The 27,518-nt window shown below is 34.5% G+C and overlaps 3 protein-coding genes across 8 annotated transcripts in view; 1 reads left to right on the plus strand and 2 right to left on the minus strand.

Moving 5' to 3' along the window:
* Positions 1-32: 32 nt before the first annotated feature.
* Atg5 (autophagy protein 5) lies at positions 33-20,431 on the plus strand. Of its 4 annotated transcripts, XR_002546109.2 has the most exons (7): positions 33-396; positions 601-686; positions 1,453-1,569; positions 2,979-3,103; positions 3,976-4,173; positions 16,679-16,802; positions 19,573-20,431. XR_002546109.2 is itself a non-coding variant. In XM_087351432.1 (6 exons), the coding sequence occupies exons 1-6, from the start codon at positions 241-243 to the stop codon at positions 13,615-13,617; spliced, it is 696 nt and encodes a 231-aa protein (XP_087207558.1). In that variant the 5' UTR covers positions 33-240; the 3' UTR covers positions 13,618-14,086. The 4 variants fall into 4 exon arrangements, 3 of the variants coding, with proteins under 3 accessions (XP_087207558.1, XP_021937329.1, XP_021937330.1); XM_087351432.1 differs by lacking the exons at positions 16,679-16,802; positions 19,573-20,431 and adding an exon at positions 13,604-14,086; XM_022081637.2 differs by lacking the exons at positions 16,679-16,802; positions 19,573-20,431 and adding an exon at positions 4,933-9,213.
* Positions 9,489-15,847, minus strand: LOC110838440 (rab9 effector protein with kelch motifs). Of its 2 annotated transcripts, none has more exons than XM_022081636.2 (6): positions 15,758-15,847; positions 14,965-15,151; positions 14,412-14,769; positions 13,177-13,349; positions 12,357-12,564; positions 9,489-11,599 (listed from the first exon to the last, which is right to left on the minus strand). In XM_022081636.2, exons 2-6 carry the CDS (start codon positions 15,106-15,108, stop codon positions 11,289-11,291), a joined length of 1,194 nt encoding a protein of 397 aa, XP_021937328.1. In that variant the 5' UTR covers positions 15,109-15,151; positions 15,758-15,847; the 3' UTR covers positions 9,489-11,288. The 2 variants fall into 2 exon arrangements, with proteins under 2 accessions (XP_021937328.1, XP_021937326.1); XM_022081634.2 differs by lacking the exon at positions 15,758-15,847 and adding an exon at positions 15,705-15,756.
* brk (transcriptional repressor brinker) overlaps positions 18,266-27,518 on the minus strand; it is a 15,760-nt gene continuing 6,507 nt past the window's right edge. Inside the window, exons 2-3 of one of the 2 annotated variants that reach the window (XM_087351360.1) lie at positions 20,874-20,984; positions 18,266-18,361 (exon numbers count right to left, since the gene is read on the minus strand). The gene's annotated coding sequence lies outside the window, so the exon portion shown is untranslated. The other variant, XM_087351361.1, reaches the window with a different exon arrangement.

Consider the following 27,518-nt stretch of genomic DNA (forward strand, 5'->3'; position numbering starts at 1 on the left):
TAACATTCATTGAATAGGAAATAACTTTATAAAACATATATTTCATAACATCAGATTGGATCGATTCTAATACAAACATGTGGCTGTTTATTGAAGAATCAAAATCTGTAATTAACTACGTAGTTGGTAATGCACATTGGCCTTGCTAATGCTTCAAGATCAAGCAGACGATTTTGTGTTTAGTAAACAAGGTAACTGGAAGAAAGGGAAACGAAAAAGTTTTAAGTATTACTACAAGAAATGGCGAACGACAGAGAGGTTCTGAGAGAAATATGGGAGGGACGATTACCTGTCTGTTTTCAGTTAAATTCTGAAGAAATACATTCTCTCCAGGCCCCTGATGCATATTATTTGATGGTTCCTCGTTTAAGCTACTTTCCTCTCGTTACTGATAAGGTAAGAAGGAACTCACCAAAAACCTGAAATGTGCAACATAAGGACTCCAATGTTATTTAATTTTTATAAAACTAATTTATAGTCAACGAGTGCTTCCCCATCAATAGCTTAACCAAATTTTCTCATGACTTATGAAAGTGGCATAGCCCTTCACTTATGTTCCTAACATGTAGGTATTATAAACTAATGCATAGAATGTTTCAGGTCCGTAAGCAGTTTGTTAGGTATATTCATCCAGATAAACAGGAAGCTGAAATGTGGCTTGATTTCAATGGCCAGCCCTTGAGATGGTAAGAAAGCATCAGGATGTCCTGGTGATAAATTTGTACTGTTGTCCATTATTTGCTTTTTAGAACTCTGAAGATGCTTTGACCACTTATTATTCAGTGCTAGACTGCCAAGTTTGAATTTAGTGTTTACATAATTCAAGTAGTGGTTAAAACTATAATTTTCATTCATGTCTTCATGGGTATGGGTATGAAACTTGGTCTTTGCCCCCTTCAAAAGTTCAGTCAAAAAGAATAAGATGTGAAGAGCATGTGGCATGCTATGCATACAAAATTTTAATCAAACAACCTGAAGGAAAGATACCACTTACAAGAGCTAGGTATGGATAGGAGAATATTAATGTGTCTTAAATATGGCATGAAAATGTGAACTCCTTCATGATAGGGTCCATCAGTAGGTTCTTGTGAACACAGTAATGAAGCTTCAGGTTCCATTAAATGCAGGGGAATTTTTGACCATTCTCAAGAACAGTGGCTACATTGAGACAGTTTTCAGTATAATGTTACTAGGCATTTAGTTATATATCTGAAAGGGGTATGAATGCTGATATAGAATTATTACATGTTTGGCATTGATTATGTGGTAGGTCCAGCAGTATCAAATTGGAAAAAAGATATCACTAGATCCCATATAAATATATGAGAATCCTTCTCTTATTACAAATCCTCATTACAGACATACAAAATGTAAAGTTATATGATTTGCTATGAGAAATTCAGTGTATAAAATAAGTAATGGATTCAACATTTTATTTTCCCTGTTTGGAAGGCATTACCCGATTGGAGTGCTGTTTGATATGTATGCGTCAGATATCCAATTACCATGGAATATTACTGTTCATTTTGACAAGTTTCCAGAAGAGGAACTACTACACTGCCCTTGTAGGTAAGATGTACTTAGAATGTTTTACCCATTACATCACAAGGCATCAAAGTTTCATTATGTTTTGAAAATATAAAATTCATGTGAAGGAAAATTAAGGATATGAAATTTAGAAGTAACAATCTTTGTCTGACACCAATTACATTGTCACAAAAACTTCTGAAAATGATAACAAGCCTGTTGACCTGGAGTATGATGGGAGTGATGTTGCTGCACAAATTCACAAAATTATCATCCTGTACATGCTAATGTGATCTAATAACAGACTACTTGAACATGTGTATGCATGGACAAGTACTTCTGATACTAGTGTACATAATACATTGGTTCTCAATCAGTCCACAACCTCATTCCTTGAGAAATTAGAATATGTGAATATTATTTAAATTTTCTTCTGATAATTTCTCTTACATGACCCCTTATTCTTTCCTAGCACTGAAATCTAGACACAGTGTTTCACAAAGAATTTACAAAACATTAGATATATGAGTGATTAGCACTCTTGATTTGTATTTGGGAGGTTCTAGCCTGTAGACAGGCTATCCTGAAAGGTGTTCCATATTTTTTCTCATGGCAGATGCTGATAGTACCGTAAAGCAGGCCATGATAAGTTATTTTGAACATGTCCACTAATCTCTTAACCACTCACATGGAAGGGTTAGATGTTCATCCTGTCATAAAACCCATGGGCATTCATATTACTAGTATAACTGACAAATCTACAGACTGAACACATTCAAATTAAAACTTACTGTGATTACAGCAGATGCTGGAAATGTTCTCCATTGTTCTGTTCACATTCCTGGCATCTTTGTGAAATGTCTTATGTTCACACGTTGAAGTTCGTGGTAGCTAATCTGTGACCTGCTGGGATGCACAGAGAAAACCTCATTCCATATAAACTATACAGTTTAGAGAATTGTTAAACTCACAACCTTTTTTTGTTAAATGAAAGAAGTTGAAGAATTGTTACTCAACAATAAATGTTGATTATGCAATTAGAATATGAAAAATATTATTATCTGAAACAAAAACAGAGTGATTTTAACAGAAAGATCTTCATAACACAGTTTTTTTCTGGTGAAGCCCTTGAAATATTTTGCATGTCTCCAAGTGCTCACTAACTACTTGCAGTTTGGGAACCACTGATAAACTTCTAGCAGACTACATGGTGCTATGATCTGGAAGACAGCCATCTTCATACTCACTGTGGGAACCTCAAATCCTAACCACTGAAATGTTTATATTTATGTATTCACATCCTTCTTTTTTCCTGTTATTTTATGAATTAAAATTCCCCTTTGGAATTGTGGCAAAGTAAAGAAACTTGGTACCTTTCATTTCTAACAATAGTAGCCAAAGTTGGAAAATATAAAGTCTATGTGGATTTTTAATTATTATGTTGATAACAGGGAAGCTGTGGAATCTCACTTCATGTCATGTGTGAAAGAAGCAGATGTACTTAAGCACCGTAGTCAAGTAGTCTCTAGTATGCAGAAAAAGGACCATAATCAACTGTGGCTTGGACTGCAGAATGGTAAACATTTTCTGTACAAGCAGTAATAATTACAAGGGTCAGATAAAATGAAAATGGGCCAGCCATCACTTACTGCACAATTCTGATTATACAACATGTCTTATGTGAATACTGCAAAAATTTGTATACCAACACAATGACAGAAAAGATACAGCAGATTGAATAATAAAAATTCACTTATACAAAGAACTGTACAAATTAAAATGTTTCTGTGAACAGAATATGAATATATGATTTAAGAATTTTAAAACTGTTTTGTAAAAAACAATGTTCTATATGAGGGACCTCTGTGCCAAAGAAGGTAATGTTTTGAAAATCAAGTATTCTGCATGGATGTCATCTCAGCATATATATATATATATATATATTGTGTATATATATATATATTAACCAGCAGACCAGGCTTATTTATATTCAGTAAGGAATGATTTTTTCCTTATCGTCATCCCTCATAGCCTTTTTTTACTTTCCTATATCCCTTCCATACCATTCATAACATACAATCATAAACCACATACTATTATATTTATAGGTTATAAAACCAACCTTCAACAGTAAGTATTGGTCAGATAACACTGTAACAGGCCTAGTGAAAGTTGCTTTTGAGATTCAAGTGGTTCATTGGTGAGGAAAAGGCAAATATTTATAATCAGTTTTCAGTATACATGACATGGCCCAATCTTACTTGATTAAACTTTAGAAACTGTGTAGTAAACCTTTTATCAGTCACTTATTGTTTATTTAGCTGGGCAATCATGATTTTGAATTCCTAATAGTAACTTTAACAGATTGTGCAAGAGAGAAATCTCTCTTTGCATTTGATTATCTCTACTTTCAGGTCAGTATTTTAGATTTTGCGCTTAATTTTGCAGACAAATTTGATCAATTTTGGGCTGTGAACCGGAAACTTATGGAAGCGAGTGGCGAGGAAGTATTTAAATATATTCCATTCCGTTGTTACCGTGGTGAAGGACCTTTCATCCAGCGTCTTGTGAGGCCAGTTACAGAGGAAGGACAACGAAAATCTTTGCAAAATCTGATACAGGAAGTTTTCCCAAATGAGACAAATCGTAAGTTAACCTGTTGTAGCATCATGTATAGTAGGTCTACATACCAGCATAATTTGACCATCAATACTTGATAGTTATGGTCATGCTCACAGAAGCCTGCCTTTTCATACTATCCTGAGCTTGTTTAGATTTTATTCTGGAGTGCAGTGTTCCCTTAAAAATAAAAAAAATAATTGAACAAACATCATTATTTATCAGGTTCTTACATTTTGGATTTAAATATTATTGTGCATTGGGAACTGTCTAACCTATTAACCAATAGAGATGAATTATCTGACCTACTTACATAACATTGAGGTAACTAAATTATATAATTGAGAAAGAAGAAACACTGTCCACTGTCTTGTTCTTATCTTATAGTATTTCCTAAACACTTGATATTCAGTGTTCCAGCAATTTCAAAGGCTCATATCTCTAACCAAATGGCTCACCACCAAGCTGTATCTTCAGCGAATCCAGTAAAATTATTAAAAAGGTACAAGAATGATAAGGAGAAACAGAACACGTACTGGTCATAAGAGCTGCATGGACAAGTGAAGTCTTCTCCTCTTTTCTTCTTTTTATCTTCACATTTTCTTAAGCCCTGTCTGTATCATTGTGTTTTTGCATTTCCAAATTATATCATCTATGCCACATCCTGGTGGTCTTTTTAATTCCAGTAATCTTAGGAATTGTATGTGGCATGAACATAGCTTTTCATAGCTACAGTTTTATTCTTATTCCTATTACAACACTGAAGCACTGCCTTGTTTCTTCCAGTTCTTGTAATGACACATGGTATCGAGCCTCCTTGGGAAACACCATTACAGTGGATGAGTGAACATCTCAGTTATCCTGATAATTTCCTGCACCTTTGCATCCAGCCATTATAAATTAAATTGTCTGGTCTGTGTCTTGCAAGAAATTGCACATACCATTCCATTGCTACTCCAGAGCAAATTCCTTGCACAGCTTTCGATGTCAGTGCCTGTTGATTCAATGAGTCATTCATATGCCCAACAAAGTAAGCTTTCATTTTGTATGATAATTATCAGAAGTGATGTACCTAAAGAGACTACAAAGAGATGAACTTTTAAAATTACAAACATTTTTAAAAAAGTCCCTTCATGGAAGACAGGAATGTCAGAAGAGAACACATTTCAATAAGTGGAGACCTTAATATTAATAATAATCCGTGGCGTAACAGCCCTATGAGAGCCTAAGCCGACTAGCTGGCTGCTGGCCTCACGTTCACATGCCTAAGCAGAGGTGAACGATCATCCAACCAGATATAGGGTGACGTGTGGTCAGCACGACGAACCCCCAGCCATTGCAAGTTTTCATGACCGGATTACGCTACCCATTGTAGCTCCCCAATTTCCTCACGATGCTGGGTTGGCACCAGTCCCATACACTGGTCGAAAATCTCATGAGAAATTTCTTTCCCCGAGACTCGAACCAGAGCACATTCCGTATCACCGGTCCGAAGCATGATGCCTCAGACTGTGTGGCTAAGGCGCAGGACAAGTGGAGACCTTGGTAATGGTTATTTCTGTATTACCCATTGGAAGCATATGAGCACCAAACATATTAATGCTGGATAATATTTTCACAAATTTAGTGGCTCTGGCAGGAAGCTAATTTATGAATTTATCTCAAACATGGGAATAACTTTGAGAGTGTGTCATCCTGGTAAAATATGGATGATTATGCTGTATCTGTAATTGGCTGTTCATGTAGCACACTAATAATAAAGAACTGAATTATCAATGTAAGCACAATACTGATTGCTGAGATGTGCATAATTCATATGATTTGTGTGTTAGAGAGAGAAAATCGCAGACCGGAGAAAATATCTGAAACCAAATTAGGTCATTAAATTATTAGTTTCCTTAATATTTTGTACAATTCTTTTTTATAATTTTTTATGGAAGAAGTTAGTAAGTAACAGAAAATTTCTTAGGCAAGGAGATTATTGATACAGACACATAAATGACATGTTAAAATATAAAGTCATTTCATTTTGGTTATATGAATTTCCTTTCACTTGGTCAAGTCCATTTTTAAGGGGTGCATTTTGTCTGCCCCTTATGTATTTTATAAGCCACTGTAAACATGGATGCATAATAATCTGATTATGTTAAATGGCTTTCTTGTCTTCCCTGAAGGTTTAATTTTGCATTAAGAAAACTTAATGAAATAGAAACTTGCACATTTGAGACAATTTGCATTGTTACTTGTTCATGTAGATCAGCCTTCCATTTGTTCATAATGATTGTTACAATAAAACAATATTAATTCAATATGGAACTGAAAGAAAGAACATTGACTTTCTACTTAGCATCAACCCTTTCATTGTTTAACCTGACATAACAGCTGTTTCTGCTGCATCTTGTTTGAAATAAACTGATAATTTATTTGTAACCTCTTGTGCCCCAGATACAAAAAGATAGGAAAAAGTGCTCACAATACAAAGAGGAATCCTTTCTATTTATAATGCTATAGACATACAATATTGTCCCTACAATAGCTATTAAAGTAAATGGTATAAAGTTTTCATGTTTTTACTGTGGCTAAAATGATGTGGACGATTTATTTTATGTTGCTGATCAGTATTCTTGAAATTTAACTTCTTTCACTTTCAACAACACAATGAAAATTATGCATAATTAAAAAGATTGAAACAGACTGCTGTGGCCAGATTTGATATGTTTATCAAAGCAATGTAGACAAAAGATGAATATTTATAGGTATGAAATAACTAATCAAACAAAGAGATAAAATCTGTTGTTAATTACATCACATAATTATTCCTGACCTGAGAAGTACAAAGCTGTGTATCATTACCATTAACAAGGATTCATTACAAAACATTAAATATTCCCAACAACTGGCAACTAAGAATTATTCTTAAGCATACTTTACAAGTTAAGACAGTGTTTTGTGTCCAAGCTTGAATCTCAAATAGTGTAATCCAAATTTTTTTAAAGGCTACAGATATTTTGTTGTGTGCTACATCTGTCTGTCAGCCTTGACAGTGTAATCAGTATAATGGCAGCTAGAATTCAAATCTTAGTTCCTTATAAAATTGGAGCGCTTACCCTGAGAGTAGCCAGTTGACAGATTCTGAAACTGACAACCGATATCTGTCTAATGCCAAAGGTCAAAAATGTACTCCATGCCCTCTATGCACCTTCATGGTACAATACCTAAGCACAGTGGAAATTTTTCCTTTATCTCTTTTATTACCTATGTGCACAATAAGTTATGCATAACCTCTGGTCATTTAATACTGATGCACAGTCAGGACTTACACCCACATTTCCCATTGATTAGTTGCTCTGATGACTCAAGCCGTGGAGCTTACCTTCTGCATCAAGTATGAAAAATTTGGGAAAGAGGTCACATTTGTTCCTTTCCTAGAGTCAACAAATCACAAACAGAATATTATTATTTGTAGTATGAAGACTATAATACCTAAAGAGAAAGAAATTAATAAATTACATTAAAATATATGACAAACATAGATCTGTTGGAAATTGAAAGACACTATTCTTGCTGACTAATCACTTTGCTTAAGGGACAAATCTGCAACCACAATATGATCAGTTTGACCTCTGAAACTATGAAAATAATAATCTCAGGCCATGCCACAGCTCAGGCGGTTAGATGCCAGCTTCTCAGCACTGAGATCCGAGTTCAGGGAATTTTATGTAAGATTGGGGGGGGAAGAGAAAAGTGGCACTAGAGCAGGTTTTTCCCCTGAGCACTTTGGTTGTCCCATCATCATCATTCCACAAATATGACTACTGCTAATATGAAGTGGTGATATAATGGTCCAAATAAAACCACAGTCCCAAGGCACTCATTGTTACTCCACTCTTGAATAAATTAGCATAATCAAATGGCATACATATGGTAACATTAGTTGATTTGATGTTATATGAAGCATTTCTCTCATGGAAGAGAATGTGATGAGAACTGCAGATATACAGTATATAGTGACCTTGGTCAAGCAACTTTATTTAAGAAGAAGGCTTATGATCCTTGATATATCTAATTTTTATAACTTACCTAACCTTTTTTCATTTGACATTCAACTAGTGTGTCAGCCATCTACTGTCTATGGTACAGAATACAAGAATAGATGTTTAACTGTGTACCATAATGGAAATGTCTGACCATAGGAATGAAAAGAATAATAAAAAATGGTGTGAATTGATTTAAGTACACAAAACACATCACAAGCCAATGCTGAATAATCTCTGTAACTGATGCAGTATCATTAAATGACCTATGAATCAATCATATATAACAATTACACAAAGATGTGGAAACATGTATGCCTCATTACCCAAAAAAATGTTGTATACTGTACACAAATAATTTACTTTGTTTACACAAGTTTTAAATTAATTGGAAAGACTTGTCTTTGTATTGTGTTGGTGCCTGATATAGTTTGTGTTTTCAGCCTTTGTATTACTGCAAAGTTGCCTTTGAATGCCAAGCCCAATTCACAATGAAATACCATTTTTATACTTATATTTAAGGCAGTGCAATATTTATGTATAAATAGTATATCTTAACCACAAAGCAAGAAAATGGAAGAAACAAGAAAAATAAGTATCTCACTAAAGAGTCTTTTACATCATAAATCATTAATACCAGAGTTGTAGCATTAATTAAGTGCCACATTTATACAGACTTTCTCCTGTCATCCATGTTAGAAGAACTTCCCAAATGCCATACGTGTGGGCAAATATAAATCGTGCAATCACATATTTGTCTCAGTTATATATTTTATTGAAATGGCTAATATTTTAATAAGCATGCACTATTAACTTTTATGAGGGAAAACAATTTCTGTTGTATAGCAAATTTTAAATTGTGAATGGGGCTTTATTCAGGATTGTAATGTTTGGCTGAAGTTAACAGCTGTTACTTGGTGCTGAATTCAGTGAACTATTGACCATTTCTATACTGTGTAAATACTTGTAATAAATCTTAATAATACATCATTTTATACAATACTGAATAAATTATATAAAAGTATAAAAGGAACTTTTTTATTAAAATTACTCAAAATAAACCCAAGTTGAAGTTATATTGAAATGATTCTTTAGATTTAAAAGAAAGCCACATTTATGCTCAAATTTACTGTCCTAAACAAATATCCTTGTACTTTTAAGATGCAGTATAGTATAAGGAATAAGTTCAGTTTATAGTGAGCTAAAATTTAATTGTAATTATCCATTATATTGTTTATACACTCCCAGCTCACAGTATACCTCACCAAAATTCCAGATAAAATGTAAATCAATTTGGAGACACAGAAAAATGTTAAAGTACTTGTATTTATTATACTTAAATGTCATAGATTCTGGTTTCTTACAAATATTCAATTCTTCTAGGTTTAAATGTAATTATGTTAATGATCAAATATTCCTTAGAGAAACATTACATTACATGGGAATGTCACCAAAAGTTGTATCTAAATAACCATCTCCCTAAGGACAAACATTCTAAACCAGTTTATACAATATCCTGTCACTGGACAAAATTCTAAGCATTTCAGCCCAGTCCACATCCTCAGTCCCAGTATCTAATGTCCGTTTCAGTATTGTCTGCTTATCTTATTCTCAAGTTTTCTAAGTGTCACTTTCCAACAGGCTCCTGCACCAAAATTGTATGCAATTCCTTATTTCCATTTTCATGCGTCACCTTCTTACTTTGGTTATCATAACAATGTTAAGTGAGCTGTATAAATTACAAAATTCTTTATGTGATATCTACCATTTTTTACTTACTTGTCCCATTGTATGTATTGGTTTTATAATGCCACTGATTGTCTTCCAATTCCCAATCATCATTCTTCTCTATCTATGATCCCCCTTGCATTCCTCTCTCTGCCACTGCATCCTGGATTTCCTTCATCAATCAAAGTATCAGTCTTCCACCTTCCTGGTAGCATCTACACCAGCACTACTTCATCCTTTTTATGTCAAAATGATTTCCTTGGCACTTTATTTAATTGAGAATTTCCATGGAGTTTTATGACCAAGGTTTTGAGAGTTATAAATACAGAACAGTAAGAGGACTATCGGTGGTTTTCAGCCACAGATAACATAAATTTCTTTTTCCTTCAACCTCTCAATGTCCACTACTGGACATAGGTCTCCCATTTGGGGATTTTAGCCATACACTACCACGCTGGCCAGTGCGGGTTGGTAGTGGACAAACATCCATGCCTTAAGTGAGACTCGAACCCACGGTCAGTCAGGCGTACGAGGATCGTGCCTCAGACTGCGTGGCTACTGTGGCTGGCATAACTTAAATAGTATATCTGAATATCTGAGGAACAGTATCCACCTCACATACAGCCAGTAATATCTGGCACTAAATTTATTATAACATGCATCAACAAATGTATTATCGTCAACTGTGGTCTTCAAGATTGTGATGCCATGTGGTCTTGTAGGTGGTTGCAACTTTTGGCATTCCTTAAATTTGGTCATTACAGGTTCTTTTCGTATATTTTCGTATTTATCATTCATTAATCATCCTATCATTAAGTGGCATATAGTATGTGCTATTGACATCACTATTAAATAAACCACAAGACATCTTCACTACCGTGAGAACCTCACACTTCAAATGTATCTTTCTTTGTCATATGTTCTGACAATATATCATGATTCTTGTTACCAGATAAATGTCTTACAAAATATTACATATTTTGAGCATAATGAACAACTGGCAATAAAACAAAAGACTTTAAAAATTGACAGCTATCACATTTTTTAAAATGAAGAATTTTACATTACATAAACATTATAAAGTTAATCACCTTCTAAAGTATATGACAAAGACCAAACTTTCAAGTAGCAAAATTAATTTACTGATATGTTACAAAACTGAGATATCTGTGAGAAGGTGAAAAAAAACCAACACAATGATGCCTTAAAGAACAAGGCTGTAAATCTCCCCATGAAAGTCTTTACATATGAATGTTAAAATGAATAAGTTACAACTGTTGTACAACAAAATTTGACTGAATTTTGAACAGTGAAATGTGTTTTGATGATATGTTCTTGTAAGAAGTAAATTATTTCATGTAAACAGCAACAAGTTATGTTTCAGCCTAGTACAATGTCACTTCCCAAACCCAAACTCATAACATAAAAGTCATCATATATGTGACCTGTTTCATCTATACCTCCATGCAACAAAATATAAGGAACATATGGCTCATTTGCATCAGGTGTTTTGTTGACTGCAGTTTCTTCCTTCAACTCTCTTTCTTTTTTTTCAACCTCACCGTCACCTTGACTATGATCCTGCATTTTCTTCTCAAATCTGTGAGGAAGTTCTACTAAAACTAAAGCAAAATCCAACCTCCTTGGAGGCACTGAACCACTCACAGTGACTTCTTCCCATACCAATGTGTCTGAAATTGATAAGGAATCATTTGTAGTGGACAACATAGAAAAATTCAAACAAACTCAGATACCCAAATTATAAGTACAAGATACAGATCTAACCTTCATATGCCATACACTAAAGCCAATAAATATCAAAAAGGAGTTTACTATACTGGAATTAAGCTATTCAAATAATCTTCTTCTTTTTTGGCGTTACAGCCCGGTGTGAGCCTTGGCCTCCTCAACGACCCTCCGCCATCTGTCTCTGTCTCGCGCCACCACTCTCCAATTTCTGCATCCCAACACCCTTGCATCCCTCCACTCCATCAACCCATCTGAGCTTTGGGTGGCCCCTCTTTCTTTGTCCTCCAGGATTGCTGTCAATCTCTCCCCCCCTCCACTATAAAAAGTCACTATCATGATATAAAAACTTCAAGCTAGCACTAAAAGAATATCTTGTACCTCACTCCTACTCCACAGAAGAATTTACCTCAACCAAAAATTCTCAGCTGTTATAAAAATATGTAAGCAATGGTGGGTATGCTTTCTTGTGTAATTATTTTTGCAATAATACTGCAGTTGATTCTAAATTACTGTCATAACTATGTAATTTGTATTAGAAAAAAGTATTGTATTCAAGCTATGACATGTTCTACATCCCCAGCTTAGGCTTATGAAGGATCTATGGAATGAAAATAAATTCTATTCTATTCTACACTAAGCTATACAGAACAGACTAAATTATTAACATTACATTTTACAGCACAGTTCATTTTGACTCACCCACATGAAGTCTCCACATGTCACTGAGAGCTCCAGAATTACCCAAACCTCCAAAAATATAGATGAATCTCTTGTGGCATACAGCTCCGTGTGCTGCACGTCTACTGGGCTGATGCTTACAATCAATGGATGTCCATGTCCCATCACTGTCCAGTACATACAGGTCATCACAAAGACCCATTCCTGACATTCCACCATGACAGAATAACTGCAAACCAAGACAAAACTTCCTGTGGTTATCTTTACAGTTTCTTATAAACATTTAAGTATCATAAATATTCATGAACAAGCTAACCTGTATAGAATCAAAATAGTCGCAAGACTTAGAGTGTTTTAGAAAACAGACCTTGTGCCTTAGGATATCTAAAAATGCAGTGTTAATTTCTTCATGGAAGATTTGAGGTTTTCACAGCAGTGAGTATGAAGATTTCTGTCTTCTGGGTTGTTGCGCTGTGTAGTCTGGTCGATGTTAACCATCGTTTCAGAGGTCATACTAACTCCGTCATCAGGGCGATTCTTAGTATGAAGATTTCCGTCTTCTGGGTTGTTGCGCTGTGTAGTCTGGTCGATGTTAACCAACGTTTCAGAGGTCATACTGCCTCCGTCATCAGGGCCTTATAGGGTTTTACTTTGACATTCACCATAATTTTAAATTTGGGACAAATGACCATCCTGACCATCAGAACACTGCACTATAGTCCACCAGGGCTGCCTCTGTCAGCAATATTACGAAGACTTAATACATTAGTCAATTAATGTAAATATTGAAACTACTCAAAATGCTTTAATTACTATTTCACTTGAACATCAAAATTTATACCTTATCATCAACAGCAATGAGAACATGGCCCTGTCGAGACCTCGGTGGTTGTCCCTTGGTAGGAAGTATGCTCCATTCCCTAGTATGCATATTTAGCTGATATGTCTGAGTATCAGTCACTGCTTCTACACCTTTGGCTCCCCCACTAAATACCACAAATGTATCACCCAAAACTGCAAGATATACATATAAAGCAAATCAGAGAGGCGTGTTTCTTCTTGAATCACAAATAAAATTCATACTATACAGCCATTTTTCAACTACCATCGTCTGAATCACAAAATCTCATTTACTGTTTTATTGATGTAAAATGAGACTATAAATGGTATGCAATGATAAAAATGGGCCACCATTCAGTATGATATTCTGACAAGAGATATGAAACCAGTCACTGTACCAACAAAGATGGATATTATTATGTGTACAGTCAACTTGCTGTGATGTCACCTGAGGGCTTCAAGTTACCCTTCCCACCCCCCTGCAGACCCTTACCATCAGCTGTAATTGCATCGCCAAGATGTGTGTGCAACTCTGGTGCTCATGTTATTGCTAGAAACTTCCAGAATGTTTAGCTAGTGTGCTGAAGGAAACTAAACGATGTTGCCTCATCTCAAAGTGTATGAAACATTGGAGAACTCCACAGAACATTGCCTGGGCCTTTAAATATGAGTCACAGCCACCAACCAGAGTCAGTCATGTCATGTATGAGCAAGCAAGTAGAAAAGTGAGTGCCAAGTGAGCCGTGAGCTGACCGTTAAGTAGCAGTGTAATACATTGAGATATGAAGTTATTACTAGTGTGGAAGTTATCTATAGTCAAAACTGCAAGTCATAAACTGCCAAAACTGTCATCAAGGAAATAATTAATTGTAACTATAGTAAATGGAATAAATTATGATTTCAAACAGTAACTCAACTTAATTACTGATATTAGTTACAATATTTAGTTTTGTATTTGTAGAAGTCTGTAATACCTATAGTCAGTATCTTTTCCTTGTTCTTTCTGTCCTTGTAAAATGGAATGCTTAGTATGAGATAAAGAAGAACCTCACGGAGATGTGTTGTGCAGATGGAAATAACTAAGGATTGTGACCAATTTTAGACTTTCGTATTAGTGGTGCTGAATCTTTGGGTTCTGATACTAGACAGTGTTATTTTTCACATGAATCAAATAATTAACAGTGTTCTCAACAATTTTGTGGAACAAGCAGATCAGAATAATTATATTATACTTACATGCAGAGGTTGTGTGATATGTTCGTGGTGATGGAATTTCTCCACTCTGTGATAGTTGGACCCACTGCTGACTCTCAAAGTTCAGCTCCCAGAAGTCATTTTTGTTTTCCTCAGTATTTGCTCCAGCAAATATCCACAGTCTTGAACAATCATATGTTTTCTCTGTCTTCTCTGATTTTGTTACCATCTCTTCTTTAGTTTCAGAACTGATTACTTTTATTGGAAAGAAGGCACTGTGTTCATAGCGAGCCTCAAACTCACCTAAGACCTGAAGATGATTGCACGTCAAGTTTTTAAGGTTAAGGATCCAAACTTCACTATACAAAGAATGAGGTGTTGCACCACCAACTAGAATCACCTGTTAGGAAGAAACTAAAATTAAAATGTGGATTCAGTTCCTGGCATTTATGACAATTTTTGCTTACCTGAAAGCAGTACATAGTTCTGAACTTATTTACCAGTTAATAAATAATTTGAAAATTTTTAAACTGTAAGTATCTGGTAACAGCAACAACAAAAATATGTGAAACAATTTATCAACTGGTCTACTTACCTCATGATCAGTTTTACAATAAAGAGCAGTGTGTCCAACACGTGCATCAGGAAACTGTTCAGCTGGTTTAAGTTTATACCAAACATTCGCCTTGACATCACCAGGCACACTGTCTATATTTATTTCATAGGCACTTGGATTCATGTTGAATAGAATACTATCACACTGATGTTTCTTTCATCAGTACCTATGGTGAAAAATATACATCAGTTATGATTACTAGTCAAGCTAAGGGTGACAGATTTTACACAGGAAAATAATAAATGTACAATCATTTGAGAACTGAGCTGCCAAATTGTATAAGTCTCCTATGAAACCACCAAAACCAAAAAGTGGCATGACCAAAACAAAAGCAGGGAAGAACTTATTTATCAGTTTTCCTTTATGTGCTCACTTCTATGCCGAGAAGCTGCTGGAAATTAAAGAATAAACTGTTTTTAACTAAATATCCACTTTTGTGTGTAATTTTTGCTATTACAGATTAACACTACCCAAAAGCACAAAACTATATTTTATGTAAAATTCATAGGTATGTTTAAAATATATCATAATCAAATTATAAATCAAAATTGCATTGCTTATCACCATGGAAAAGTAAAGTAAATTCCAGAGGTTTTGGTTTTATCAAATTAGAGAGTAAATTCCCCACAACCCATACTCTAACATAAGACAATGAGAATATTTAACATTACTATGATATTCTAATATTTCAAAACTTTCCTGACAAAATAATTACACACATGGAATTACAAATTATGTTACAGCTGATGACTCTAATTATGATGTATCTGACCTTCCTGGCACGTGGCCCATTTTAAAATGAAGACAAGAGTCCATTTCTGAAATGGGGGACCTGTGAAACAAATTCTGTTACCTCTGATAACAAGATGATGATAATGACCAGAGGACCTAAACATTATATGTAGTCTGTTCTGTGGTGGGGGCCTCATACACATGTTCATTTCTGTCAGAGATGAGATGACATATGAAAAAATCTGCAGTGGATCTGGATGGTCTCAAACCAGTCCTACAGGACAGAAGAAGCCACTACCACGAAGTTGGTTCATGATTTAATCTCACCATGTGTAGTTACAGATTTTTTCTTTGGTCTTTATTGTTTTTAAACTGGTTTAAATACATAATTTATTAGGGCTGTTGTTTTTACTTTTTTTTGGTATTTATATATTTTTCCATGTTTGTATGATACAGAAGAAAGAATCTAAATGAAATATATTCATTATCTAATGACAAATCACTACACTTTTATCTTCCTGTCATCAAACAGACTTAATCATGATCAAAAAATTAAATGGCTCATGTGTGCACATCTTGGACACAGCAGGAAGTACAGTACTTAGGGTGTGTATTAATTAGAATGCATCATATATCACTTGTTATGACAGTATTTATTATAAAATATAAAAGATCAGTCGATAAAAATACCACATTTATAGAATTTACAAAAACACTTAAATTTATTTATTATTACAACAAGAAAAATTTAAATTCACAAAATCTGTATATTACATAAATAACATTCTTATGCCAAAAAGTCTTAAACACTTCACAAAATGACTAGAACCTTTTGCACAACACAAGGTATAAAAGTGTAATCCTGCTGAACTATAAAGCATGTCAAGCAACTACTAGAAAACACCAAAAATATGAAAGTTTAATGCCCAATTATAATGTGACTGAGTTTGTATGATTACAGATGAAATGTATGATGACTCAGCAGACCTTTCTTATCAAGGCAAAGTTCATATGCATACTTCAACAATATAAAACCAACAAGCAGTGAACAAGTCTTTGCCATCAACATACTCCAGACTTATCAGGTACAATTTAACATCCAACTGGCAAATCACAGCCTTCTGAGTTAAAAAATATAAACACAAAAAACAATTTGTACAATTACTCTAATAAGATGCACTGACAGAGACTCAGATTTATGATTTTAAATTGTGACACTACTTGTAATTATCCATCCATTAAAAAGGAAATTTAATGCTGCATTTCCTATGAAGAAATGTTTTTGGTCAAGAAACTACTGATGGAACTGTAAAAACTAAGGACATATAAGACAAGGTGATAGTTGTTTAATACCTAAAAAGACAAATCTAATTTTTCTTCTGTAAAAAGTATTACTGACAGAATAGTTCTGATTTTTCATTAAAATGCTAATTCTCTATATACTGTAAAATATACTACAGATATGGATTCAATAATCCCATTTATGTCATACACTTCCTTCATTTATCACTTAAGTACTACGCAAAGCAAACAAACACTTCAGAATCTTACCCTCTTGTTTTAGCACACATACACATAATACAATTGGGAAGCTTTCAAAATTTTTACTTTTCATGTGTTTTGACTGGGACCTCGGCATAACGATTAACTTATGGACAGAACCAACATTCTGATTTAATTTTAATATAAGTTTGTATTTAAGATAGTGTTAATATTAAAACCTGCCATTACAGATATCTATTTGTGGAACACCAGAATCTGTTTCAATGCCTCTGTTTGGTTTAATCATTTGTTTCCCTCCAAAACACAACACTTAGATTCAACAAACTTCAAAAAATATTTTATTGTCTCCACTTATCTTAGTATGTCTCGATACTGGAATTAACAACCAATCCTGTTCCTCTGCTTCCAAGCTTTTAAATCCATCTGGTGTACCAGTACTCCAAATTAAACATATTAAGTAAGATTTGAGGTTTTCACAGTGGTGAGTATGAAGATTTCTGTGTTCTGGGTTGTTGCACTGTGTAGTCTGGTCTATGTTAACCAACGTTTCGGAGGTCATACTGCCTCCATCATCAGGGCGACGGAGGCAGTATGACCTCTGAAACGTTGGTTAACATTGACCAGACTACACAGCGCAACAACCTAGAAGACAGAAATCTTTAAACATATTAACAAAATAAAAATAATATGTCAATCCACAAAGCACCTTATATTGTCTTAAAAAATGTAGTGAGCTTGGTAAAGTGTTTACCAAGTAACAGGAAAGTTCTTAATGTCATTAAATTATTCATGTGTGTTCTGTCCACATGTGTCAATTAAACAAATGACTCCCACACTACCCATTCACACACCATTCTGATACAATGTATCTTTCCGTTACTATCACCACTACCATCACCACCACCACCATTAACACTGCTTGCAACTGGAGTACAAATATCTGTATCTAAAAAATGTACATTATTCCACCACCTGAGACGTATCACAATAACACACATACTTGGGACTCGATGAACTTCTGGTCAGACAGCAACTCGTCTGGCTTGCGAACTATGACTGAACTGTTGCCATTGTTACTGTATTCATAAGTTCGACGACTGGTCCCAAATGTCAGGAAGTTTGAAGCGTGTTTATTTTGCTGCTGTTCCTAACAATCAGTTAATGATGTTAGTTGATATTTACACTACCAATACATGAAGTGTATCACAGATTTGTAAAATTCTCCTAGGTGAATGGCATCCACAACTGAACAGTCTATGTTTAACACTCAAAGAGTTCTGGGTCTCATCTCGACCACTGCCACTAATATAAAAAATTCAAAATGAAATGTCAGTAAAAGAACAACCTATGAGAGCAGAGTTTACTTCTGACCTGTTCTATATATTAAACACACCTCAAACAATGGACAGTGTCTAACATAATTCAGTCCTGGTATTGTAAAAGTAATCACCACAAAGATAACCACTGCATCCTTCGTTTCCAGATTACCTCACTAATCCCACTTCCCTACATTCAATTTTAAGTTTCTGTTCTATTAACTGGATATCAGAATTTATTTGGTGTTCGAGAAGATCACTGTAAAAAGCCCTTTGTGTCATCCTTAAACAGTTTATTCTAAGTATCTATGGCTTCTCAAAACAGAAATTATACATTACCATCAAAATATGTTAACATACAAAGGCTTCTGAAATGTTTAATGTTAGCCTGCCTTAATATCCCAAAAAGACTGTCCATAAGGTTTTCCTAACAAAAGTTATACTCATTTACTGTTTGTGAAATTAATGCTAAGCCCAGCCTATTATTATTTTTCTATTTGATTACCAAAACAGCATTTCCCAAAAACTAAAATTAAATTGTATTAAAAAACAAAGAAAAAGATTGTTACTTTGACACTAACTTTTAATCTGAGCCCATAAACTGTGGATACGTTTATGATACACTACTCTGTTATTTACTTTACTCTTAAGATAAGTTAGATCTGAACACAAAAAGAAAGCGTTAGGATTCAGGTTATTGTATTCTGAACCAATAAAACATTTAACGGTGACAAAAAATTGGTAAAATAACTCTATTTCTTTCTCATTGGTCATAAAATATTGGTTGTGTTAGAGAATATGGTTAGTATATACAAATATTTCTTTCACCATACAAACCAACTAAGAGTTCCTTCAGAGTTCATTTTTATTCTTTTGGGTTGGTGCATAAGTTTGTGCCATTTTCAATCAATCAAAGTTTTGACCTGATAAGATTTGACTAAGGCGGCAATGTTATATACAATTTGATATCTCTCATCGTCATCTCTATTAATATGTTTGAAATTTTTCGATTCAAATTAATGTCTAAAATTTTCAGGTTAAGAACTATGGAGTGCCAAGTTGACAAAAACGAACATTTCCGACACCTTCTCTGCGAGTTCAATTGAGTCTCCAAAGCTGCAGAGGCTGCCCGAAACATTTGTGCCGTCTACGGAGAAGACTCTATTGTATACAAAGTGTATTTATGTGTTTCGTATGATTCTCAGAATAAACAATGATTAACAGCATTTACCAAATGATCTTCATAATGGAGATGCACTGTTCTTTTATGGTGAGAAATGAATTTTGAAATATTATTTTGAAAAACTTCATTTCAAATCATTAAAGTGATAGATGTGGAGGACTTGAGAAAGCTGGGAATTAGATGCAAACAGGAAAGTAGTGACTGAGAGAGCCATGTTTCAAACTGAGGTGTGTAGTCCAGGGAGGAACAACATTGCAAAATATTGGGAGTAGAATGGAAATAAACTCTCAAGTTCTCACCAGGTGGTTCTGTATCACTTATGATGATCATTATGAATCATGTTATAAAAGTAAATATTCTTCTTGTATATGACACGTTTCGTGGTTACAAAGATATTTATTTCAAGTTTGCTTTAAGCCTGAAACATAAAGTGGTTCAAAAATGAATGCTTTACAAGATTTCTAATAGTCCAAACATGAACCAGTCAGAGTTTTTAACACATATATCCAAAGAGATTTTAACAACTTTGTAAAATAAATACTACAAACATTCCTGTATCCACAAACTATTTAGACACCCACAGCCAAACAGACAGACACAAGGTGCCAACCAGATCTAATGAAGGTATTGATTCTTGTCAATAATGCATTCAACTTTCATTCAGTGAAATATCTACATTATTTTTGGAAATAAAAGTATTTGTTTGTCTATACATCTGAGTTGCTGGCATTGAAATTTTGGTAAAAAATTCAAGGCAGGTTTTTTTATGAGACCTCTCACTCTCTTAAGGCAGATGAATTTCAGTATCTAAAATAATTATTACAAAAATATTTCAAATATTAAATCTTTTAAAAACAATTAAAAACCCAAAAACAGTAATTAACTCATTATTTTAAAATGTTCTTCTTCCGTACAAGTAAAGGAGTTAATTTAAGATGATAAGAAATAGTCTAAACAAATTTTCTACAAATAATAATGAAGTCTGCATTAAAATAAAAAGCTTTAAAACATGCATGCATAAATATAGTGAATTTGTTTTAAATCATTGCAAACTGAAACCCTATTTTGGTCTCATACTAATAAATTATTTAACACTGTCTTTCCTTAATTTCACACTGCTATAATATATAAACTGCTAATCTACAAACAAGTACCTTGAAAATTGCAAGGGATGTATCTTCATAACGCCGCTTGATCTCACTACGTGATTCAGCTACTAGGGTGCGGCCCTCCTGCATTGAGCAATTACACACTGAAGCCTGGAACTGAGCAAAATAAATGATCATCTCAGCACTGCTAATATGTTGAACCTGTAACCTCTAGCATATTAAAACATGACTTTACTAAATAAACCTACATAAAATGCTAAAGATTCAGGTAAGTTCCCTGTACATGCGTTAAAAATCATAACATGTTCAATGAGAAGGGCTTTTTTGTAATCATATACAACAAACTCCATGGAGAAGATTCCTCAGCTAGTCAAGAAAAGTCCCTGGCTGAAGTACATGCATTTCTGTACTTGAATATCATTCTGGTTGAAGGTTCCGGAAAGAGACGTGATCATCAGTTTTCTAGTAAACCACGATATTGTGCATATCATAACTCTGCAGTCATGGAGTTTCCCTGTCAAATTACAATCAGGCTCCATAGACAGGATTCCTACTGGCAATGACCTTACCTCTTATCTTGGCTTACAAATATATAAGCCTACCCACACAAATAGGATATTTTTATGATTGTGTGTGTTACACATGACTAACCAAAGTTCCCTCAGTAATGGTGCTATATGACAATAAAACCTTTTATATGCAAAAAGAGCTGTCCTCCTACAAAGGCATATACTAAAATATAATTTTTGCATACTAAGAGAGTAATAATAATAATAATCCGTGGTGTAACAGCCCTCTGAGAGCCAAAGCCGACTAGCTGGCTGCTGGCCTCATGTTCACATGCCTAAGCAGAGGTGAACGATCATCCAACCAGATATAGGGTGATGTGTGGTCAGCATGACAAACCCCCAGCCATTGCTAGTTTCCATGACCGGATTACGCTACCCATTGTAGCTCCCCAATTTCCTCATGATGCTGGGTTGGCACTGGTCCCATACACCGGTCGAAAATCTGATGAGAAATTTCTTTCCCCAAGACTCAAACCAGCGCACATTCTGTATCACCGGTCTGAAGCATGATGCCTCAGACCACGCGGGACGACTGAGACAGTAAGATATAACAATACAATATCTTCCCTCAGTGCATGACTCAACTTATAGCACATCAGAATCTGTTAAACTATCTGCATTATTTTCAACAGGTACTACATTACAATGTTATTTTATTAACTTAAATAGTTAATACTGATAACTGTAGCAGTAAGCTGTTTCTTGACATCAGTTAAATGGGTTTCTGACACACTAATGCACTGTACAAACATCAATGAGAACATACGGAAAGAGTGTCAATAGGAATGGAACATACTGAAAAGGAGTTTGAAAAAAGTTTAATTTATCTTCTGTTAATATATTTTCAAATTCCTGTACACAAGGCAAATATTATAAAAATATTTATGTTATTCATGTTACAATGTTATTGTATTGGATGAAATTCCACATGCAGACAAACTATCACACACGCACAGCTTATGGAAAATATGTTCAAAACACAACTAAATGTCATTCAATGAATATTGCTGTAATACAAATGAAATGCATAGATTAAAATTCCAAAAATGATAAGCTCCTTGTCAATGTGAACTCTTTTAACATATTCTTGTGTTCTGCATCAGCTTTGTTAACTTTCTTGGAAGATTTTATAGTTTGTCTAATCCTCCACTAGAAACTACTCATGTGATATTGTTTTTCCACTATATATTGCTTATGTTGTCACAAACCTGTCATTTCCTGGGTTCTTGCCAAATGCACACAAATATGCATTATCCTAGCATGAAGATGACAATGCTGAAATCTAAAATGTGTACTTTACCTCAGTGCTCCCTTATTTCTTCATGACAATGTTACCATTTACCTTTACAGAAATTGGAATTTAAAGCAGAGTTTCTGAAGTCTGATGTTCAAGTTTCTGCAAATACTCATAAGCATTTTTTTGTACATTCAGACATAATTTACATTCCCAAAATGTGTCTTAATATTTTTCAACATATTTCATACTCTGTTACAGAAAATAAAAAAGTTTACGAACAATTAAGTCTTTTTTCACACAGAAATCTTAAGAAGTTTAAAATAATCAAACGTTTTGAAAGATTTTAACAAATGTAATATTTATTTTACATGACTGAAACTAACGGAGCCGGGATAGCTCAGTCAGTATAGTGACTAGCTACGGGCTGGACGGCCGGGGTTCGATCCCCGACGGGGGCAGAGGATTTTTCCTCTAGCCTCTGCGTCCAGACCGGCTCTGGGGCCCACCCAGCCTCCTCTACAATGGGTACCGGGGTCCTTTCCCGGGGGTAAAGCCGGCCGGGGCGTGATGCTGACCACTCACCCCCATCTAGTGCCGGGGTCAAGGAAGAGAGGAGCTATACCTCCACTCCCCCAAACGCCTACATGGCGTATAGTGGGACAAACTTTACTTTACTGACTGAAACTAACATAAATTTTCTCCCCCACACAGTGGACTAGATTCTGAATATACACTTTGGATCAACTTACATACCACAGTACTTCTGAATTATAACAAACCAGTTCAAACTGCACCGCAGAGTTGCTACTTTAAAGAGATCAATAAATACTTGGAATTACTTGCCAACAATAAACAAGGCAAGGAATTAAATTTACAGTGGACAGTGATTTATTCATCCACTTATAAAAATTGTAGAGTTCCATACAATCTTGTCTTTGTTTGGTTGCACACACAAGCCACCTTAAGCACTGACAGAATCTCCAGTAAACACTTAAAGCCACACAATAAAGTGGTAGTATGGGAAATAAAAATGGAAAGCAATCTTCATGTTATTCCCTAAATGTCAAGCAACAATATCACACTTTAGTTTTAATGTTTTATAATGCTGATTCAAGTTATTAGTTATCAAAGAACACTTCATAAGTTGGCAATTTATGCATTCCTAAATTAAGGTCTGCAATAAGATGAAACATTTGACAAGCACCATAATATATTCAAAACAGATTATTAATTAATTTAAAATATGGCAGTCCATTTAGCATTTTTTTAACATTAAAAAAGATCACACTGAGTAAGTATAAAAGAAGCATTAAACAGGAGGGGGAACTATAACCTGACAAATTGCAAAATTTTAACTGACATTTCATGTCACCATTAAATATTATTATTCTTTATTGTAACCCAATACATACTACTTATGTCAAGAAATCACCAAAATATCATCTTAGCATATAACTGAGCAATTGCCACAATGTTACACAGGGGTGATAATTTAAGTTTATTAAATTATAAAGGATGAGTTCTAACCATTTTACTATGGCAAGGCATATGATCACATCTTGTTAGATGTATGATATGAAGCTTCATTATACAACTTGTTAAAACTAATGTCTTAGGGCTGTCAACAAGTCCAAATGTGTAATCCATTGAACTTATACAATTAACTAACTGACCAATGGTAAATCAACTGGTTAATTAAAATATTAATAATTTCATTTTAAGTCTGAACATACAAAAGACTGATTCATGGTAATTTTCAATTGGGGAGTAGTTTCCCAAAATCTGTAATAAAAAACTGATGGATATGTACATAATATTTCAAGGTACAGCCTAACTTGACTTTAAAAAGAACAGATTAAAGTTGCGCTCCTTGACCGACTGTCAAAGGAAATTAGCTGGTAATTAATAAATTTGTTCATGTTTTACAATTTATTAAATTTCTGTAAACTTACTAGTGTTAAAGCAAATACTTTAGATGGTGGAGATATTCAAAGGGCAGAGTTTTCAAAATCGTGGGCATCAGAGAGTCAGCATTAATCAATAAGCAAATATGTGCTATGTCAATTTTGTTAAACTAAACTCTGTTCATCAGCTTCAAAGGAATTCTGGCGTTACAATTGTAGTGTTGTTTCATAAAGAAATAATAGTTATAGAGCAGGAATGGGTATGCATTTACCTATTTCCCCCAGTAAATGAAAAACAAATAAAATCATTTTCATGACATGCAATCTTCTGATATATAATATTGGCTTACTGCATTATCAAAGATCTTTGTGATGTCATCCAAGTTATGCCAGTTATTTATATCATGTGAGAATAGTTCAATCAAAATATGTCAGATAAGAAAATTCTGTACAATTTTTGCCTCTCAGTTTTAAAGATATATTCATACAATTCATGTTTGCAAATCATTATTGTATTCATCTGTATGGTGGAAAATTCCTAAACAGTAACGTGCAAACATATTTAAGCTCTGCTGACTTGTCTCTGAAAATTAAATCCAACAATATAGCTGGTTAGGTGCATTCCTAGTTCCTGTACGCAATTAAAGAGAAGTATTTACTGTAGCAATTCACTGAGTCTAACTGGAGTATTAATTTCTTTAAAAACAATTCAGTGTGTACCAACATGAAACTACTTGGCCCTGAATAAAAACAATTTGTAGATTCATGTGTTGTAAATCTAATTATGGCCTACATAATATTCACTAATAATTAGCACTTTCAAGTGGTGTAAATTGAATGATATTAACCTCCCTTACAGGACAAAGGACAGAAACTTCAAAACAAATCAAACAGTGAAAACAAGCAATGATATAACAAACTTTTTATTAATATAATATTCACTCCTTAAAAACTGTGAATTGCAACCCAAACTGTTTCTGAGGGTTGATAAAAATGAGTACAAATGTGTACCTTAATATGTATATATTTTCATGCCATGTAACAAATATGAGCTAATAATATAGTTCAGTTTTAGTTTTACATAATGTAAGGGTTTAATATATTGATACAGACAAAAATAAAATTATGTAAGACTTGAGGTTCTCACAGCGGTGAATATGAAGATTTCTGTCTTCTGGGTTATTGCGCTGTGTAGTCTGGTCGATGTTAACCAACGTTTCAGAGGTCATACTGCCTCCGTCATCAGGGCGATGACTATGCCAATAGGCCAACCAACCAAAAAGCTAACTGAGGGCGGAGGTCTGCGCAAGCGCAAGCCTCGTCCCTACCTAGGTGAGGTCATACTGCCTCCGTCATCAGGGCGATGAATATGCCAATAGGGTGTGAGGAGTTGGATTTTATAGGCAGGGAAGTGAAAGGTGTAGCCTGCCCCTGAGCCGGTCCTGGAAGCCTCTGATCCACACACTCCGAGGACTCCGAGAACGAGCAAGAGTGCGCCGCCAGAACCAACCAGACCACTAACTCGGCCCCTTTCAGGGCCTTTATCCATACAACTACACTCACCTTTCTCTCTCTACTTTCTCTCCCTCTCCCACCCTCGCCCACGTGCTACCATTGGTCCACTCCCATACCTGCTCCCATTGGCTCGGGGCAGGCTACACCTTTCACTTCCCTGCCTATAAAATCCAACTCCTCACACCCTATTGGCATATTCATCGCCCTGATGACGGAGGCAGTATGACCTCTGAAACGTTGGTTAACATCGACCAGACTACACAGCGCAATAACCCAGAAGACAGAAATCTTCAAAAATAAAATTTTCCAAACAATTTTTAGTGTTAACACCAATTTCAAATTTCAATGAAACAAATTAAACCATTTTTGGAGAAGAAACATGGAGGAACAGATTGACAGGTATGACATCCCCATTCTGCATTCTATTTATGCACTGTGAAAGGGAGGGAAGAAGAAGAAGAAAAATCACCCTTGGCACTGTATGAATAACTTCATGTTGCAAATTTTATATAGTATGCAAAATGTGTTTTTAAACAGGCCTGAAGTACAAAATAATATTGAAATGTTATCTCTTTTAATGTTTGTCACATTAAAAATATCGTAACATTTGATAAAATTCAACACAGCTAAAAATCCCAAGAAAAGACTGAAAAGTATAAGCTATATTTATATGATTATTTCTAAAGATCTAGATGTAAATGAATTTAATTTTGATTTAAAATATGCAGTGGTATGTTCATAATTTACATATAACTTTGTTATGATATTTCTCAATAGACATTGTTATAACAAAGACAAGTTCATTTAAAGTCTTAAACATTCACTTATGGATGGCTCTGAAATTTAAAAACAGGAAAAAAATAACATACGCTGCAGCAGTCATGTATGATATATCTCATACCCATTCAAATATCCTCCAAGGTTTTGAGGATCTAAAATCCTCTATTTGGGACTGATTTCACATTACACTTGACTCCAAACATTAAGGTAATTAACAATACAGTTTTAAAGCAATTTAGTGACTTGACTACTAGTGACAACTGTCTTACAATCTTTCATACAACAGTTGAAATTATTGGAAAGGATGTGGAAGGAAGTTACTGTGGTCTACTTTAGGCAGCATTTGCCTTTGTGATCATGAGTATACTGTGAAGTCATGTAAGCTGAAAATTCACTTGCTTCTAACTGCAATGTCTGAAATAATTTATTTTTATCAAAATATTAATACAACTGAAACCAAGCTAAAAATCAGTATCTGCTCCCTTTTTAAGGCACTGGGTTTTTGGTACACTACATTAATATACATTCCTCACAAATCACTGGTTTCTTATTGACACAGTAGGGAAATTGGGGGGGGGGGGGGGAAGCAATGAAATATAAAAAAAAAATACAGAAACCCTTGTGTTTTGTTGTCTTACGACCTGTCTAAGGGTCAAAAGAACAATAACTTCTGTTCCCACTTGTC

Source organism: Zootermopsis nevadensis, unplaced genomic scaffold (genome assembly GCF_977971745.1).
Source record: "Zootermopsis nevadensis isolate Lab colony 2312 unplaced genomic scaffold, Znev_1.0 Znev_ptg000002l, whole genome shotgun sequence".
In the NCBI taxonomy this organism is placed as follows: Eukaryota; Metazoa; Arthropoda; class Insecta; order Blattodea; family Termopsidae; genus Zootermopsis; species Zootermopsis nevadensis.